The sequence below is a fragment of the Capsicum annuum genome, chromosome 4 (assembly GCF_002878395.1).
Source record: "Capsicum annuum cultivar UCD-10X-F1 chromosome 4, UCD10Xv1.1, whole genome shotgun sequence".
NCBI classification, from domain to species: domain Eukaryota; kingdom Viridiplantae; phylum Streptophyta; class Magnoliopsida; order Solanales; family Solanaceae; genus Capsicum; species Capsicum annuum.
In genome coordinates, this window is record NC_061114.1 from 22,427,179 (window position 1) to 22,446,448 (window position 19,270).

The 19,270-nt window shown below is 38.0% G+C and overlaps 1 protein-coding gene across 4 annotated transcripts; it reads left to right on the forward strand.

Moving 5' to 3' along the window:
* Positions 1-494: 494 nt before the first annotated feature.
* LOC107853943 (RNA-binding KH domain-containing protein RCF3) lies at positions 495-17,176 on the forward strand. 4 transcript variants are annotated; one of them, XM_047411752.1, is made up of 10 exons: positions 547-731; positions 10,201-10,390; positions 10,501-10,601; positions 10,817-11,530; positions 12,309-12,782; positions 12,854-13,099; positions 13,234-13,446; positions 13,959-14,014; positions 14,094-14,184; positions 16,552-17,176. In XM_047411752.1, exons 4-10 carry the CDS (start codon positions 10,913-10,915, stop codon positions 16,951-16,953), a joined length of 2,100 nt encoding a protein of 699 aa, XP_047267708.1. In that variant the 5' UTR covers positions 547-731; positions 10,201-10,390; positions 10,501-10,601; positions 10,817-10,912; the 3' UTR covers positions 16,954-17,176. The 4 variants fall into 4 exon arrangements, with proteins under 4 accessions (XP_016554412.2, XP_047267708.1, XP_016554413.2 ...); XM_016698927.2 differs by having other exon boundaries at positions 10,288-10,390; XM_016698928.2 differs by lacking the exon at positions 10,201-10,390.
* Positions 17,177-19,270: the final 2,094 nt, after the last annotated feature.

A 19,270-nucleotide genomic window follows, 5' to 3' on the forward strand; every position in this document is an offset into this window, starting at 1 on the left:
GTGATATGGAAGAGGGTTTAAGTAATGCTGGTGTGCTTTGACATGGAATGTCATATCAAGTTTGTATTTATTTACAACTTTAATTCTGATAATTATTATGCTATCAAATAAAGAATTAGTTAAAAAATTAAATGACAAATATTTAAAAAAATAGTGAATGGCGTTTTTGTCTATTACAAGATCTTTTAATGAAGGGTAAAAAGTTCAAATCACTTTTCTAAGGGTCTTCACACTTTTAGTATATTATTATAGATAGATTATAAATTATAGATAGATATAGATTATAAATTATAAATTATAAATTATAGGTTAATTATTAATTATTATTATTATTATTATTATTATTATTATTATAAATATACATAAATATAGATATAGATATAGATATATATTAGTTAGACAATAGTCTTTATAAGGGGTATTTAGTTGTAAATAATTTACAGACTTGGATGTTAAATATGAAGACCAATCCAATTGACCCTCAATTATGAACTTGACCCGTAAGAATCCCTTCCTTTCTCATTCTGTAGTCCAACAACTTGAAAAAGCCCAGGCCCAAAATCGCCTTTCCTTAGGTTCCTACTGTAACCAAAGACGGAAAGCGAATCCAAAACAATTTCATCTCGTCCCGCCGGCGAATAACACCAATACGTAGTGCCATACAGTCCCTTCCTTGCCCACATTATTTAGCTCCACTTACATCGCTTCTCATTCCAGTGCATCGGAAAATGGTATGTCTCTATCTTCATACTTTTCGCTTTAGGGTTTCCCGAATCGAAAACCTAGTTCCCATCCTTTTCCATATATCTACTTCTCACTTAGAAATCTAGAGAATTGGTAATTGTAAGCATACTCGTTGTTTTGTTGAATATTATTTCTCATCGTGATTCTGATGTATTATTTCTTATTAACTTGAGCTAATAACCATAGTCATTGTCGCTATAGAATTTGATTTCTTTACCATTGTTCTAACCTTGGTGGACGTATTTACCTGATACCCGTTGCTAGAACATATCTCATGGAATTAGTTCAGTTGCATGTAAGCTTTCCCGGACATCACGGTTATGTAAAAAAAGCATAGTCATTGTAGATATTGTGAGTTTGATATGGTAATACAATAATGTTGGTGGAGAAGTAAAAATGACATTGATGAAGATGTGACTTTTTTTTATTTTTTATTTTATAGTTTTAGGTTATATTTGAGTACTAGGAGGGTGACTGCCGTCTTTTATTGCGTACCAAGAGATCTAGCTTAAGGAGTTCACGAAAAAACTATTTTTCATGATTCTAGAAGTTTGAGTAAAGAACAACGAATATTTACTTTTTTGTGATACTAAAAGGTAGAGTGAAGAATAGTACAATTACTTCTCAATTGAAAATATGGCAAATCAGTAATTTCAAGGTTTAGCACTGTTAGCTCGAACTAATAAGCATAGTCATTGCTATTTTGTATCACATTATTTCTCTATACCGTGAGTCTGATATATGGTAATATAATAACATTGGTGGAGAAGTAGAAATGACATTAATCAAGCTGTACGTTTTTATAAAAATAGTTTTAGATTACATTTGAGCATTAAGAGGATGATTTTTTCTAAGTCGCTCGGACTCTCCAAAAATGTTGCCGCACCCGTGTCGGATCCTTCAGAAATACACTTGTTTTGAAGGATCCGGCACGCACCCGTAGACATTTTTGAAGAGTCCGGGCAACTTAGGATTTTTCCATCTTTCATTGCGTACCAAGAGACTAAGCTTAAGGAGTTCATGAAAAAACTATTTTTTGTGATAGGAGAAGGTAAAGTGAAGAACTACCTAGCTTAATATTTTTCCTAAACCCACTAGATAATGCTTTTTTTTTTTTTGTGTAGAATAATAAATATAGTTGCTGTTTCCAACAAATTTTAGTTTATGGAAATAAACTTCAACCACAAATAAAATATGAAGGAACAAGAATTTTATTGATAAACGATATGGGTACCTATTCCTCCTTTGATTCTCCTCTCTTGATTTGTTCCGTAATTCGAGAGCCTTTAATAGCATATTTCTCAAACGTAGAAAGATTTGCATTTGATATGAATTTCTTTGTAATTCGAGGATCGGTAGTGACGTATTTCTCGAGCGTAGGAATATTTGAATTTGATTTCCATGAAAGGAGAGGTTGTGGATCTTCTTGATGAAAGAAGAGAGGGTTTTGATCCCTTTGTGATATTCCATGAGTTTATGGAATTATTCAGAGATATTCAAGATTTTTGATCTCTGTATGAATATCCCATTAATTTGTAAGGTATTGGAGATTCCTCTTTAAGTGAATATTTGCCCCTTTATATAGGCGTCATTTAGGATTTAGGTTTAGGATAAAGCAGTCTCCAAGAACTCTTAACATAAATTGGATTCTTCTTATAGATTCCAAAAATTTTGATGTCTACAAATGTCCGTACTTCAAGACTTGTTGGAGTGTAGACTTGATAAAACTTAAAGACGAGTTTTGAAGTACCCATAGAGCTTCTATTTTCACGGTCTTGTGGCTACAGATTTACATTTCTGATTTATGAGAGAAGAGATGAAGGGCAGATTTGGTCCTACTGGGCATGCCAATTTGTTTTCAACACATTTTAATTTATGGAAATAAACTTCAACCACAAATTAAAATATGAAGAAACAAGAATTTTATTGATAAATGATATGGGTACAATTCTATTTCTCCCTTGATTATTTTCTCTTGATTTTCTTTGCAATTCGAGGGTTGTTAGTAACATATTTCTCGAAATAGGAAGATTTGAATTTGATATGTATTTCTTCATAATTCAAAGGCTATGACTGATGCATTTCTCCAACGTAGGAATATTTGAATTTGATTTCCATAAAAGGAGGGTTTGTGGATCTTCTTGATGTAAGGAGAGAGGGTTTTGATCTCTTTGTGATATTCCATGAGTTTATGGAATTATCCAGAAATATTCAAGCTGTTTGATCTCTTTATGAATATCTCATTAATTTGTGGGATATTGGAGATGCCTATTTAAGAGAATATTTGCTCCTTTATATAGGCGTAATTTACGATTTAGGTTTAGGGTAAAGTAGCCTCCAAGAACTCTTAACATAAATTGGATTCTTTTTATAGAGTCCGCAAATTTTATTTGTGAGATATTGGAGATATTTGATCTCTTTATGAATATCTCATGAATTTAAGGGATATTGGAGCTCTATTAATTGTTTATTAATATCCCATGAATTTGTGGAATATTAGAGATAGTTGATCTCTTTATGAATATATCATGAATTTTTGGTGTATTGGAGATGGCAAGAATATATTACCCTTTAAATAGGCATAATTTAGGGTTTAGGTCTTGGGTAAAGTAGCCTCCAGAAACTCTTAACATAAATTGGATTCTTCTTATGGAGTCCACAAAATTTTGATGTCTATCGTTGCCTCTCAGTTAGAAATCTGGAGAATCGATAATATTTAAGGTGTATCACAATTAGTCGAGCAAATAAGCATGGTCATTGTTCTTTTGTTGAACCTAATTTCTCAATATTGTTAGTATGATATGGTAATATAATAATGTCCGCAGAGAAGTAGAAGCAACATTAATAAAGCTCTAATTTTTCTAGTTTAGGTTACATTTGAGCACTAGGAGCTAAGTTGCATGGACTCTTCACTTTCGATACCGCACCCATGTCGGATTCTCCAAAAATACACTAGCTTTGGCGAATCCGACATGCACCCATTGGCATTTTTGAAGAGTCCGAGCAACATAGACTAGGAGCATGGAATACTAGAAGTGTAGAACTATCTAGCTTAATTTAGTTTTCTAAACTCACTAGTTAATGCAGATCTTTTTTTTTTTTTGGTGACAACCAAAATACAGTAACTGTAGGGGCATTCTGTGAATCGAACTAGATGATGCTAATCTTATTTTTTTGATAAGGTAACATACTAGATATTGCTATTCTTAGAGGTGTAGTTGAGAGTTAAGGCCACAATCGAATTCTAAAAATTGGGACATACTGTAGGCACCAAAGCTCTATGGCGTAGGTCGCAACATCCATGAGCTTTATCTTAAAGTGGAAAACATAAAAAAGTATAGATAGTGAACTGATATATTAATTATTATTGTGAATGAACATACTAGGACTAGGAATAGAAAATTAGAAAATTTGATGTATGCAGATTAATTATTAAATCTAAATTACAATTGTTAAGCTTTATACAAAGTGTTATTGACTAAAAGGAAAAGGGTGAAAATTGCCCCTCACCTATTGATAATAGGACAACTATACACTTCATTTCATTTTGGTCCCAAAAAGTCCTTGTCATTAGTCAACTGGCAAAGCTATGTCCCTTAAAACAAGTTTTAACTCTGGGACTAATTTTAAAAAGTAAAACAACCGAAATTGCCCCTCAACTATTGGAAATAGGATGATTATGCCATCTATCTAATTTTTGTCACAAAATCGTCTCACCGTTAGCCAACTTGCAATTTGGTCTTTCAAAATTACTTAACTACAATAACTGCTAGGGGTTACTTAACTTTAATGTTTACTTCACCTATACTAATTTTTCAAAAGATTGCTCTAAGCATATCATCTCCTAGGGCTAAATTTCATTTCCAGACGACTAGGATAGTGAAATTTATTAAATAAAAGGTCTAATATGGGAAAAAAAGGTGGCAGGAGAGTGGTGATGACTCATTTATTGTTAGCTCTTTTGACAAGAGGTTGCTAGTGAGGGAGGAAGGTGTTTTTTCTTATGACTCCATTTGGATCCCTAGAGGAAGGTGTGTTTCTTTGTATGGTTGGCGGCTAGGGGTGTGATATTAATAGCGGAGAATTTGAGAAACAAGAAAATCACTTATGTCAATTGGTGTTTCATGTGTAAAAGTACTGGTGAAAGTGTAGATCATCTTCTTCTGCATTGTAAGGTGGCTAGTCGTTTATGGAGAGTGGCCTTAAACTAGTTTAGGACACAATGGGTCATGTCGAGTACATTGAAGGAGGCTTTGCAAAGTTGGACTCTTAAAAGAGGGGAAGGAAAGACCGAGAGCATGGAGCGTTGCCTCTTTAGCAATCATGTTTGTCATATGGAAAGAAAAGAATAAGAGGGCTTTTGAAGGGGTGGAACTTGATTTCGTAAAATTAAAGAGTAGGGTTTTGTACCTAGTTTACTTTTGGTGTATTTGTGAGATCCCAATTTGTATAGAGGAACCTTTTTTTGTTGAGAGCCATATGTAGGCTCTCGTCTTTTTGGTATATGTATACGGCGTTTCCCCCTAGTGTTAATAAAATTATTTACCTTATCAAAACTATGGAAAAAAATATTAATTGCTATTTAGTGAAACTTATTTAATGCCAGGCCTAATACATGAAATGACACTTCAACTTGCACACATCTGCAAAACTAGTTCCCCCATTTATAATAGAATATTACTCAATTGTATTGACGATACAATTGAGGAAGATGCTATTATAAGCCCTCTTCCTCTTTTAGAGGTGTTATGGGATTTTAACAACTAGACCGTTTAACCTGGAACAAGTAAAAGTAGGGGGACCAGTTTTGCAGATGTGCATGTTGAAGTGTCATTTCATGTATTAGGCCTTCTATTTAATAAGCTTCACTAAATTGCGGCTTCTATTTTTTCCATATTAGATCTTTTATTTAATAAATTTCACTATTCAAATCATGCCGAATTTAGCTCCGGGAGATGATATGTTCCGTGATGAGCAATAGACTTGAAGCAAATCAAAGTAGTGATTTAGTTGAAGCAACGAAAGCTAGGGTTTCACTAGCACCACCGCAGATGATTCTGAAGCAGTGTTTACGGCGACAAGGGTCTGCCTTGCCACAAGGCCACGCAAGCGGCGAGGCGCATACCTTTTTTGAAGTGCGGTGTCAATTAACACCAAAAAATTAAAATATTTAATTGCATATATAAATAATAAAAATCTTAATAGCAATGACATATTAGCAAATATTTCAATTAGTATATAATATAACTACACTAGAAAAAAGTTTTAAAACTTCAAGTCTACTGTCTAAACTAAATAGAATTCAGAAACAGTGAGGCTAAAAAAAGAACAAAAGTTAAAACAATAGAAAAAATAGAGGAAGAAGCAACTCTAAAGTCTGGAGAAAGGGAAAAAATAGAGAAAGAGGAAGAAGAACTCAGAAGAAAGAAACTAGAAGAAGACATGTACTGGTTGGACTTTGGAGTTGCTGGAAAATTCTAGCCGGTCGTTGGAGAAGTTTGGTCGAGTCCACTGGATGGAGTCGCAGTCGCAATCTAAGAGTGCAAGTGTGCAAATTTGGAAAGAAAATTCTAAATTAACCTTTTGTCTAAGTTGCTTGGATTCGGGTGTGGGTATCTGTGCTGATCCAAGAGTCGGATTTGTCAAATTTTAATTTGAAGATTCGAGGATGTGAATTCGAGTATGGATACAAGTGCGAGGATTCAACTAAAACAATTCATATATTATAAAATAAAGTTATAAAGATATTCTAAAAATAGAAAATGATGAGATTGACGAGGATGTCACGCATCATATTGGTGTAGGGTGGTTGAAATAGAGGCTCGCTTCGGGAGTCTTGTGTGATAAGAAGGTGCCTCCTAAGGTTAAATGTAAGTTCTACAGAGTGGCAGTCCGACCAACTATGTTGTATGGACTAGAATGCTGGCCGATTAAGAACTCCCACATTTAAAAGTTGAAGGCAGTGGAGATGAGGATGTTGCGATGGATGTGTGGACTTACTAGGAAAGATAAAGTTAGAAATGAGATTATTCGAGAGAAGGTGGGAGTGGCTTCGGTAGAGGATAAGATGCGAGAAGTGAGGTTGCGATGGTTCAGGTATGTGATGAGAAGGTGCACGGCTGAAGGTGTAAGGGGTTGGCTATGGATGATTTTAGGCGGGGTAGAGGTAGGCCAAAGAAATATTAGCAGAAGGTGATAAGGCATGATATGGAGCAATTACAGCTTACGGAGGACATTACTCTTAATAGGAAGGTGTGGAGGACTTGGATTAGGGTAAGAGGATTAGTGGGTAGGAGTTCATCTGTTATAGTAGGGAAGAGTGTTGTGTTTGTATCTGCGACTGGAGTTTCTTGTTCGTGATGTTTCAGTGATGTCTATGATTTTGAATAGATAGTTTATAGTATTACCTTGTGGGTGTCTTGTTTCCGTGTGTTATCCTATTTTGTTGTGTGCTTTTATGTTTTTTATTTGTTATACTGTTATTTGTTCTGAACCGGGGGTCTATCGGAAACAACCTCTCTACTTTATCTTAGGTAGTGGTATAGACTGTGCGTACTTTACCCTCCCCAGACCCTACGTTGTGGGAATAGACTGGGTATGATGATGATGTTTAATAGTTATGTCTATTTTACCTTTTTCTTAGTTACTTTTGCAAAAATTAGTTTTATTTTTTCAATTAGGAGTACTATTTAGCTGTGTTTATAATTATGGTAATTAATTAATAAAGAATTAAAAAACCCACATGGTCTCTTTCTTCCTCAATCGACAAGATCTCTCTTTCTTCCCCGGCTGACGTTGACAACGACAACCAGCGACGGTCTCTCCCTTCCAAATCAAGAAATCGAATCTCAATTTTCCCCCAAAATTTGTCTTGATTTGGTCAACGTCTCCGGATTCGTTTGATCGAATCTGAGACGCACCCCGCACCAGCGTCGGTTTGTCGCGTCCAGATAGGTTCGGCAGCAAAACCGAAGAGTCCGTGCTACATAGCCTTTTATATTTCAAAACCCTAACTTTTTTTTAGAAAAAATACGAAAGCCGATGCCTTTCTCGCCTTTGTCACCTCTCGCCTTTGTCGCCATGGAGTTGCCTCTTGAAGATGCCATCACCACAAAGCTAATAGGCGATGAAGGGTCGCCTCGCCTGGCCTCTCGCCATTGGCGACGTGGGTTTGAAATTGGTAATATAGTGTGGGGAAAGGTGAAATCACACCCTTGGTGGCCAGGTTACATTTTCAGTGAGGCATTTGCTGCTCCTTCGGTGCAAAGAAGTAAAAGGGAAGGTAACATTTTGGTTGCTTTTTATGGTGATAGTAGCTATGGCTGGTTAGATCCAGATGATCTTGTACATTTTGAACCAACTTTTGCTGAAAAGTCTCTGCAAACTAATGTGAAGAACTTTATAGAGGCTGTGAAGGAAGCGGTCGATGAAGTGATGCGGAGGAGTGCTTTAGGTTTGGTTTGTCATTGTAGGAAGACATACAGACTGCTTGTGTGCCAGTTAATGGTTTTTCTGCTGTAGATTTTAGTGATCTTGAGTGGAATTGTACTTACTCTGCTAGTCAGATTAAGAAGGCTAGGAAAAGCTTTCTGCCGAAAGAGACGTTGGATTTTATGAGGAAATTGGCATTGAAGCCTAGGAGTAAAGTGCGTCAGGATCTTAGCTTTGTTAAAAAGAAGGCAACTGCGTTGGCTTATAGGAAGGCAGTGTTTGAGGAAGATGATCCTACCTATGCAGAAGCTTTTGGTATTACTCCTTCTAAACAATCACAAGAAGTGGCTCATCCATTTGGACAGCCTTCCTCAATAGCTCTTTTGAGTGGCCCCAGCAATAATGTGAAACATACATCAAGTCTGAAGCCACAGAAGAATCCTGCCAAGCCTGATGATCCTACTACCAAAGGAGAGCATAAGCGGGGTTCTTCAGATAGGCAAGAGGAAATCGCTGCCAAGAAGAAGAAGAAGAAGATCAATGATATGAGAGCATTGGCAGCACAGAAGAAGGCTTCTGCGAAGACTTCTGAAGTTCAACCTGGCGACAGCAAGGAAATACCTGCAAAAAAACTGGTTTCAACACCTGTGAAATCATCTAAGCCAGGTAGTGGGCAGAAGGAGCCAGCAGAAAAGGTACCTGACCCAGCCATTCTTGTTATGAAGTTTCCACATAATGGATCTCTTCCCTCTGTTCCTGAGCTGAACGCAAAGTTTGCTCGTTTTGGGGCTCTGGATCATTCAGCTACCCGGGTCTTCTGCAAGTCATCCACCTGCCGTTTGGTCTACCAATTCAGGGATCATGCAGTGCAGGCCTAGATTTGCCACTGGTAGCACAAATTTGTTTGGGAACACCAATCTGAGATGCTATATTGAGACGGGGCAGCCGCAGGACAAGACATGGAAACTACGAAGGTGCCAAGAGAAGATGCTAGTTCCGGTATTTCTGCACCAAAAGATGGGGAAGCTGATTCGAGATCCTCGGCAAAGCCTGGGCGGCTGAAATCATGTCTAAAGAAACCCCCAGGTGAGGAAGGGCCAATGACAGATGGTGGTAATGGTAGTAATAGTGAAACCCCATGTGTAAAATTTATGTTGGGTGCAGATGATAATAAGAGAAATAGAGGTGAGCAGATGAATGATACTAAGAATGTCAACAACAGTAGTAGTATTGCTGATGGAAGTTCATCTTCTAGTTCTAATATCATCAATTATACAACTCAGTCATCCATTCTCCCTCTTCCTACTACTGCACAATATCCCAATGCACCAAATGATATTCACTTTGCACATCAAGTAGCCCATAGAAATGTGCCCAATTATAACAATCAAGTGTCTCTTCCTGGAGCCGACTTTTCAGAATATATGCTAGGCCTTCTCACCAAGTGCAGCGACATTGTGTCTAATGTGAGGGGTTTATTGGGCCATTTCCCTTATAATGCCCTTTAATGATAGGCTCATCATTTTTGGAAGGCTTTTGGGCTAAACCACCAACTCATTGACACAGTGCACAACATCTAGTGTCCGAGAGCAATTTGTAAGCAAAAAGACGTAAATCGGAATCTGCATATGCTGAAGGAGCTGTTACGGCTGGATATTGGAATTGCTAAAAATCTCTTGATTCTATACCTTCAGATGACCTGCATCAGAAGAATGATGATAGTGATTGTGCCTTCTTGCTGCTTTGCTTTAAATATTAAATAAATTTCAGTAAATTGCTGTTTCTTTATTTTTTCCCCAACTTATCATAATTCTTATCCAATTCTTCTGCCCATATAGTTGTTTTTCTGTTATAATTACTTATTATTGCACTGTCTTTGCGTGAGTGTTTGTACATGCACGCATATCCATATATGCGCACAGAGATATATTCCTTCATCTGAATCTTTCTTCATTAAAGCAAATATTTTGATTTTTGCACTAAAAGTCTTGACATTTTTCTATTATTTTTATCTTTTGACAATAGTGCTGGATCAACAGTCTATAGAGGCGCTTTTGTTGCTCATGGCAGAATCTCGCAATATCCATCTCTTTTTGTTTCTCTTTCCTCCAGGATAATGTTTTGTAGAATGCTATGGACACTTTTTGATACATAATAGGATTTATCTATCTAATTTGCTTTTTGAAGAAGGGAGAAGTATACTTATTTGACTAAGGTATGTTTAATTGTTAATTCAACCTCTGCTTGCGAACCTGGTACCATTAATTTAATCTGAGGTGCATTAATTTCTTGATTATTATTAACCATATATACACTGCAAAACAGATGGGGAACTGGTAAAGCAACTAATTCATGAGAACAATGCACTGCTTGCAAGTTCTAGATAACACTGAGCTGAAGACACTCTGCAATGTTGATGATTATGTGTTAGTTTCATTTCTGCTGGTGTGACTTTTGAAACTTACAGCCCCTCATATTTAACAGAAACTTCTTCTTCCTTGCATACCCTATCAGTAATTATGGATGTGATCATACCCTTTTTTGAAAATGGATTGCAATCGTACCTTATAAGTTATGTAACTCGTTTATTTTTGTAGTCGGTGCCCTTTCTGTCTCATATTAAATGTTTTTCGTTTTTCAGGTCATAGCCGTGGTGGAGTAAGTACTAAAGCAAGGAGAAATTGCACGCGGGAATAAAAAGGTTCTTTTAGTTGAGAATAATTTAATCCATTTAGTCATGGATGAATACAAAAGAAATTCTCTCAAGCAACGCTCGAACCCACAATTCAAGAGGAAGGGAAGCACTAAAAATGCGAAGTGGAACTTTTCTAGTCATGAAAGGTCATCTGAAGATTCTCAAAGTTCAGATACTAGCTATTGTATACTTTGTCAATCCAAAAAAATTGGTAGCGTAATTGGAAAAGGCGGTAGCATAATCAAAGCCTTGAGAGAGGAAACTCAAGCAAAGATTACCGTTGCTGATAGTGTTCCTGGTTCTGATGATAGAATTGTAATCATCTCTAGTCCCTCTACAAAGCTAGCTAGGAGACACAACGAAAATCCAGAGACAAGGGAAGAAAATGGTTCCATGGAGCCACATTGTGCTGCTCAAGATGCTCTGTTAAAAGTGCACAATAGGATTCTTGAGGAAGACTTGAAAGGAGTACAAGATAAGGATAAGCATGAAATTGGAATAATCACGCGTCTCCTTGTTCCTAACAATTTGGTTGGATGCCTTTTAGGAAGAAAAGGCGATGTTATTCAGAAATTGAGAAGTGAGACTGGGGCAAGCATTCGTGTTCTTTCTGCTGAGCATCTGCCAGCTTGTGCCATGACCACTGACGAATTGGTCCAAGTAAGTTGCATTATCTTTTCTTTGGATGCACATATTATTTTAGTTTCTCTTTTATTTCTAAGGCGAGTGAGTTTTGAAATGAACTTTCATTACTTGGAGAGTATGATGGTGCAGAGGATGAAAGAAAAGAGTATGGTTTACTTATACTAATTGTTCAACTGTACTGATCTTAGTTCTATATTCAGCAGTTGCATTGATCAGATATTTTTTGCTCTGTCGTACATCCCGTTTTTCTCCCTATGCTCATCTTCAAGCCTCTACTAATCCTGGTACCTTAGTGCTAGAATTTTTTTTAATACACCATTGCTTAACTATTCAAGTCCTTGAACACTAGACGAGCTGTCCAGTAGCTATTGTTTATCCGACTTGTAGTTTCCTCATTGTGTTCTTATTTAACTTAAAAACTTGGTGCCTCTTTGACAAGCAGAAAATTTCTCTGCACTTAGGCCTTAGCTAATGTCTATACCCTAAGTTTTGCAATTGGCACGCGCACCTGATTTTTGTTTCTCTCTCTCTCTCTCTCTCTCCCCCCGTCTGTCTGTCTTTTTGGCTAACCATGCTATTTCTTTATATGAAACATCTGACGGATAATTTGTGATTTCAACTTTGTTTAGTCTCTTGGTTTATGGTGGTAATTGCCTTTGTCAGGATACTATCATGTCCCAAACTACCGTCTTTTATTGGGGAGTATAATCTCTAGTTTTGGTTAATTTTCTGTATCTTTCTTTTTGGGTCATATCATGTCAAAAGAATTTTCAATGCTGGTAGGTTTTTTCAGATATCAGGTAAACCTGCTTTGGTAAGAAAAGCCGTGTATGAAGTATCAACTCTGTTGCATCAGAATCCACGCAAAGACAAACCTACCTTGAGTTTTCCCATGGTACATGGTGCTCAAGGTTTTCATCCCCCTGGTCCTCCTGTGGATAATATGATTCCTCCAGGAAAATCAATGTGGTCTCAAAGTAAAACTAATTTAAATGGTATGCCGCCTGCTTTAGGGATGGGAGGTTATAGGAACCAGCTTTCTGGATTTGGCCGTGCGGATTTTGATTATGTTCCTCCATCTTCTGCTGGTGAGGCTCCAAGTGATTTCACCATGAAAATTCTGTGTTCAGCTGCAAAAATTGGTGGTGTTATAGGCAAGGGGGGCGTCAATGTAAAACAGCTGGAGCATGAAACAGGAGCGAGTATACGTGTTGAGGATGTTGCACCTGAATCTGATGAAAGAGTTATTCGTGTCTCCTCTTTGGAGGTAATATCTCATTGAAGAATTAGTAAAATCAGCAGACTGTTAGCATATCACTAACCCATTTTTCCTTCTAGTCTCTTTGGGATCCCAGATCACAAACTATTGATGCCATTCTTCAGCTTCAAAGTAAAACAAGTGAATTTTCTGACAAAGGAATGATCACTACGAGGCTTCTTGTTCCCTCAAATAAGGTTGGCTGCATTCTTGGACAAGGAGGACAGGTTATCAATGAGATGAGGAGGAGGACACAGGCGGATATTCGTGTTCTTTCCAAGGACGATAAACCCAGATGCGCATCTGCTGATGAAGAGCTTGTGCAGGTGATTTATCTGTAGTATGCAAGTTTAGACTAGTCACTTGTGGTTCACATATGTTCTAGGCTCAATTTCTAGTGCATGTCAGTACTGTTGTTTCCGCAATTTTGTGAGATATAATTGAAGCTCCATTTATTCAGATTTCTGGAAGCATTGGTGTTGCAAAAGATGCCTTGGTTGAGATTTCTTCAAGGCTCAGAGAAAGATGCCTTAGGGATGCAAATAGTAAAGTGGAGTCTACTCCTGTTAGGCCACTTCCTGGGTTTGTTCCTTCTGAGGATTTCCGAAGTGGAGATCCACAACGTTCAGGTGTGATGGGGGCTGGCAGCTCTAGAAGATACGAACATTCTAAGGTATGGAAGATCACCTGGCTAATGTTGCTTCTACTGGAACGTATACCTTGACTTTTGATTTGATAATGGTGGTGCCTGGGTCAATTTGACCTTTATTTCTTATCTTCTATTTTTGGTGTTATGAGTAGTGTGATATGTTTGTTGCAACCTCTTTACTAATGATAATTCACATTAGGAGATCACCAAGTTCTTGAACTTTGCACTCCCAATATGACCTGCAGAATGCATTATCTTATTCATCTAATGTGGTGGGGATATGAGACATCAATTCTGTATTCAAAATGAATTTACTGGAATTGTACGTGAGATATGTCTTCCCATGTACAGGAGCTTCTTAAATATTCTGATGTCTCATTTCTATCTGATAGTATTTTCTTCTTGACACCATGTATTTGGATGTTGAATAAGTGACTTGTCACACTTTTCTCGGTTATGGAAACCATTTGCTGCGTTGGTCTTTTCAGTTTGTCCAGTTGACTAAAGATTAAAGAATTGTCACGTTCTCTCTGTAGGGTACTGTTCGTGAATATGACCAACCAAGTTATCCAGATCTTCCCATTGCCACTAGGTACTACCAATTCCAGAATTTGCTTTTTTGTTGTTGCTTTTTATGTTGTAGTTCTTTTGATCACCATTGTGAATTCCAGATACTCAGGTATCAGTAGTCCCCCAGAGATGAAGTTTCCAGACCATTCTTTTGGTTCTGCAAAAGGTACAGGAGGTTACAACATTAATGAGGTAAATTATTCTCTGCCTAAAGCTACTAATAGGTGGTTTAGTGAGTTCTTTTGTTTGTTCATTCTATCATCTTTCCAGCTCAAACTAAACAAATTCAAATAATTAATCTCATATCACGTGCTTGCCATTTAAACTCAATTCTTTTTTCCGGGAAGATTTCCAGTTTACTACTTACTGTTCAGTTGGAGTTATTGATGTGCGGCAGGGAGACACAGATGAAAAGAAGACATAATCTAATTCTATGGAGAATCAATTACATTACATAGTATCATCTATCTTTCCGTCTCCTTTGGATTATGGACCCAAGATGCTTGAAGCTTCCTCTCTTGGATATGACTTGTTCATCGATCTTCATTTCCACCCTCGCTTCATGCTTTACGTCACTGTTCTTGCATTTGAAGTATCTGTTTTTCCTGCTTAACCTGAAAACTTTTAATTCTAGGATCTATCTCCAGACTTCTAGCCTATCATTAATTCCACTGCATCTCGTCAATTAACACCATGTCATCTGCGTATAACATACACCACAATACCTCCCTTTGAATATGTTGTGTCAATTCGTCCATCAGTAAGGCAAATAGGAACGGGCAAAGGGATAAACCCTGGTGCAACCCCATCATGACCGGAAAGTGTTCTGAGTCACCTCCACTGTTCTAACTTTGGTCTTGGCTTCATCGTATATGTCTTTAATTGCCCTAGTGTAAGCCAAAGGTACACCTCTAGCTTCCAAACATATCCCAAGGACCTCTTAGGGACTTTATCATACACTTTTTTTAGGTCGATAAACACACTGTGCAAGTCTCTTTATGTTCCTATATGGCTTCTTTAGCTTATCGTTACAGCATGAATCCTAATTGGTTTTTGGATATAGACACGCCCTTCATCCTCATTTTGACCACCTCTCCCAAATTTTCATAGTATGACTTAGTAGCTTGATTTTCCTATGGTGGTTGCAGCCTTGTGCCTTGAGCCGGGGGTCTTTCGGAAACAGCCTTTCTACTTCATCAGAGGTAGAGGTATGGACTGCGTACATCTTACCCCCCCAGACCCCACTAAGTGGGAATACACTGGGTTTGTTGTTGTTGGTTGCAGTGCAAATTTGGTAGAGAACCAACTAAAGAAATTGAAAGAACATTTGAATTAAACATAAATACCCTATCAATTTATAACTTAATTGACCCAAAGGCCAAAACTATAAGAAAAACTCTCAAGGGGAAGTAATCCCTGTGAAGATTGACCTTAGCAAGTTTAAAACACCAACAAAGGAATTCTACTCACAATCCTCACAAAGGACTGAAGGAGTACATAATATCATAATAAGCTAAGTAGGAAAGTTTCTTATCATTAACTATAGTCAGCCCTAATGACCCTGATTGCTTATTTTGCATAAATGGTAGAGAATGTATGCAATAGGGAGTTGGGACCATTTATGCAGTAGGCAATTAGGGCTTACTATCAAATTTGGGGTTGATTTAGACCAATTTGGATAAACCGGAGGAATAATGTGTTGGTGAAATGTTTGCACATCTTGTTATGATGATCCGCCAGGATTTATGGTCAAATTCCGATGATAAATTGCCAAATTGGTGATCCATCAGGAGTTCTGACTAAACAAGTTTTGTCCATTAATGTAGCAGGATTCTGCTGCCTTCGCCAATATTTTGCTGCCCTGTTCTTGCCACATAGCTTAAAAAAATGGGCAGCCCGGTGCACTAAAGCTCCCGCTGTGCGCAGGGTCCAGGGAAGGGCCTCACCACAAGGGTGTATTGTACGCAGTCTTACCTTACATTTTTGTAAATTTTCTTAAATGTGGTCAAAACTTAAAACAGTGGCATCAAAAGATTCTATTTTGTGCAAGTCACCCGAAATAACTAAACTGAGTGAGTCGAAATTGAATCAATCCGCGCTTATATTGTGTATGGGTTTAGATTTTAATATCTTAAATCCCAAAAACATGAATCAAAATTGAAATTTTGATAATTCAAACATTGCCCTACCTTACTCATCACTGCTAACTCCTGACCAAGGAGTCAATTGTGACTTTCCCCACTTTGCTTCCTTTGCGACTCTTAACAGCCAACATCATGTTAGATGTAGAAACAACTCTATGCATTTCTATAAATTTTTTTATGGAAATGTTCTTAATTGATTACATGTTGAATTATTTTTTAAGAAGATCTACAGCGGCATCAGAACACAAAAACTAAGCCAAAAGTTATTTGTACTTGTATATATCCCACATAAATGGGGCATGGTTGCAGCATGAGAAATGTATTATTTATTGAGGTGATGTTGCTTTCAGAACTTGACTGTTGATTTCTATTTCATATAGTCCTTATTGCTAATTATCCTTTGTTTAAATCCCAGTTTGCTGGAAGTAGTGCAAGATTTCGGGATCCTCGTTCTATGGGACCTGGATTTATTGATGATATTCGGGGAACTTCAGATCATATGAATGCTGCGCACAACGTTTTTCCTGGGTCCTCCGAGAATTTGAATGCTGGCCGCCCTACTTTTCAGGGATACAGGTCTCCTGCTGGTCAGAGCAGCAGTGTTCAGCAAGGCGCTTACCACCAGAGTTATGCTGCTCAGCAAAGTGCTTATCAAAGTTATCCAGCTAAAGGTGGCTACCCTAGCGGTAGTCCTTCCCAATTACCTTACCAGAACACTAATTCTCATCAAGCTCCATATCAGAGCATCAATCCACAGCAGCAGCAGCAGCCGCCGCCGTACAAGAATATGGCTGCGCAAGGTTCCTATCACTATTGATTCTCAGCATTGAGTTCCTCAAAATACTTATGGCATGTTTTAGTCAACTTCTGTACAATAATTTAATCTCATGTTGTGCTATAGTTGTTGCTGAAGTGTCGGTGATCTATAACTTATTGCATTTGATGGAACTTTTCTCCCCACCCCATCCCCTCTTGTGCATTGATTAAGAGTAGCGGATTATAAGGTTAGTTAACTGTTTGGCAATATTTTCAGTCCTTAACTTCCTTGTGGTTTAAGCTGTTACCCCTTGACTCCTTAATTTTATTTCTTTGGAGCGAGATTATCAAATGATTAAAAAAAATCCTTTTCAGCTTGTTTGGATGGTTGTTACCTATTGGCTATTGTAGTGTGGTGCGGTGTTTGTTTAAATACAATGTTCTGGTTGTTAAAACTTTCTTGTAACAATTGATTGATAGATACTATAATTTAGTAATACGAGCTTGATTTTTTTTCCAGATATCACAATGTGGACGGTGTACAATAGGCCATTATATTCTGTTTTTTCTTCAAACTCCGTGGGTAGTGGAAGCTTAGTACAAAGAAGCTGTTCTTTGTTGCAATTTTGGGTATATTTCTAGGTCCTTATACCTAGTAAGTTTTCGATATAAACAAGAAAAACAATTAAAATTTCTTTGGTTTGTGCCTTTTGGCACCACAAAGAAAAACTACGTAGGATTTCTGTTTTTCGTGTCAGAACACTATTTGATGGTTAACTAATTACAGGCAATAGAAATAGTTGAAGTTAACCAATCAAAAACGGATGCCATTTTAAACGCGTTAAAGTAAATGCAGTAAAATTTAACCTTTTGGCTTTTTGATGATACAAGTTTAGCGATACAAATGTATTTAATTAGAAAAAAAATCAAAACATACATCCTTAGATTCTATTGCAAGTCATAGCAATACGTCTTAGATTGCAACTAATAACAACTTTTAAATTTAAAAAAAAGACAAAATAGCTCGATGGACCTTTGTACGTGATCTGATTTGTAAAGTAGATACTTCTACTTATACATTTGTCATCTGAACCCCTCAACTTAATATTTTAAACCCTTATTTGTTTATTTTGCCCTCTGTCATACGCTCTTCTCTCTCTCTCATCCCTAACGTCCACTGACCTCAAACGGTCAACGCCGGCGATGTCATAGCTACGCCGGCAACAGGTAAGGGACCTCTCTCTCTCTTCTCTTTCTCCTCGGATCTCCCCATTCTCGTCGCTACACAAAAGGGAGAATCTTTTTCTTTTTCGGGTGGACTTCGTTCACTGACCACCACCGGCCGGCCAACACCGGAGACGGAGTAGGCGCGCCAGAAACAGGTAAGGGTACTCTCCCCAAATCTCCCTATCCCCCTTCTCTCCCCCTCTTTCCCATTCTCTCCCCATCACTGCTATAGCCGGCGGGACAAGGGCTCCCTCCGGCTCGACTCCTCGGCTGCGGTGAAGTGTAAGGGGGTAGCACCGGTCAAAGTAAGTGGGTACGAAGACGCCGACGACTAGATTCCGGTGAGAACCAGACTCGCCGTGGAATTCCGGCGACGCTCCGGCAGCTAATTCCGATAGCGATATTGTCGCTCCGGCAGCTAATTCCGATAGCGATATTGTCTTAACCAGCAGTACACAGGCATACCGGTGACATCTTTGCTTTAATATTTAGCTACTTCTTTTCCGTTTTGGTTTCGTTGAACTTTTTTATTCATTTTGTCGTTTAGTTTGTTGCTTGTTTCCCTCTTTTTTGTCTTGTTTGTCTACTGTCTATTTCTTGTAGCTTGTTTACTGTCTCTGCCTGTTCTTAGTTCCGACTTCCTGTGAGTACATTGTGGACTGGTTGCGGTGCTTATTGGAAATTGTTGTGGTGTGTGTCCTAGCTGCTAGGCCGGGTAGTTTCTGTGTGCGTGCCTTTTTTTCTGTTTTCATAAGGTTGTTTTGTCCATTGGGTTGTCGGCTTGGGGCTTTGTTTTTGGCTTTTTGGGTGTTGAGTCCATTGGGGTTTTCTCCCTATTTGAGTTTAGTTTTGTTTCTTGATTATTTCTTCTAATTTGTGTGAGCCTTGTATTTCCTGCTGCTGCTTTGTTACTACCATTGTTTATATTTTCTTATATTTTCTTGTAGTAGTAGCTGTGGACGTTGATGGTTGGATAGGGTCATGTCTGAGGGGCTTGGGGCGGGGGGCTGTTGTGGGGGCGGGGGAAGAGGAAATAGCGGGGGTGGGAGAGAGGCCAAGGTTTAGCCTCAGGGGTGGTAGAGAAAGACGTGTGGATAGTGATGGTAGGCTGAGGGTTGGGTCTTGGAATATAGGGACTCTTCAGGGTAAGT

Excerpts from the sequence above, each read along its gene's own strand:
- LOC107853943 (XM_016698926.2), top strand. The coding sequence starts at position 10,913 with ATGGATGAATACAAAAGAAATTCTCTCAAGCAACGCTCGAACCCACAA. Across the intron at positions 13,100-13,233 it reads CTGATGAAGAGCTTGTGCAG|ATTTCTGGAAGCATTGGTGT; the intron begins GTGATTTATCTG and ends CCATTTATTCAG. Across the intron at positions 14,015-14,093 it reads GATCTTCCCATTGCCACTAG|ATACTCAGGTATCAGTAGTC; the intron begins GTACTACCAATT and ends TGTGAATTCCAG.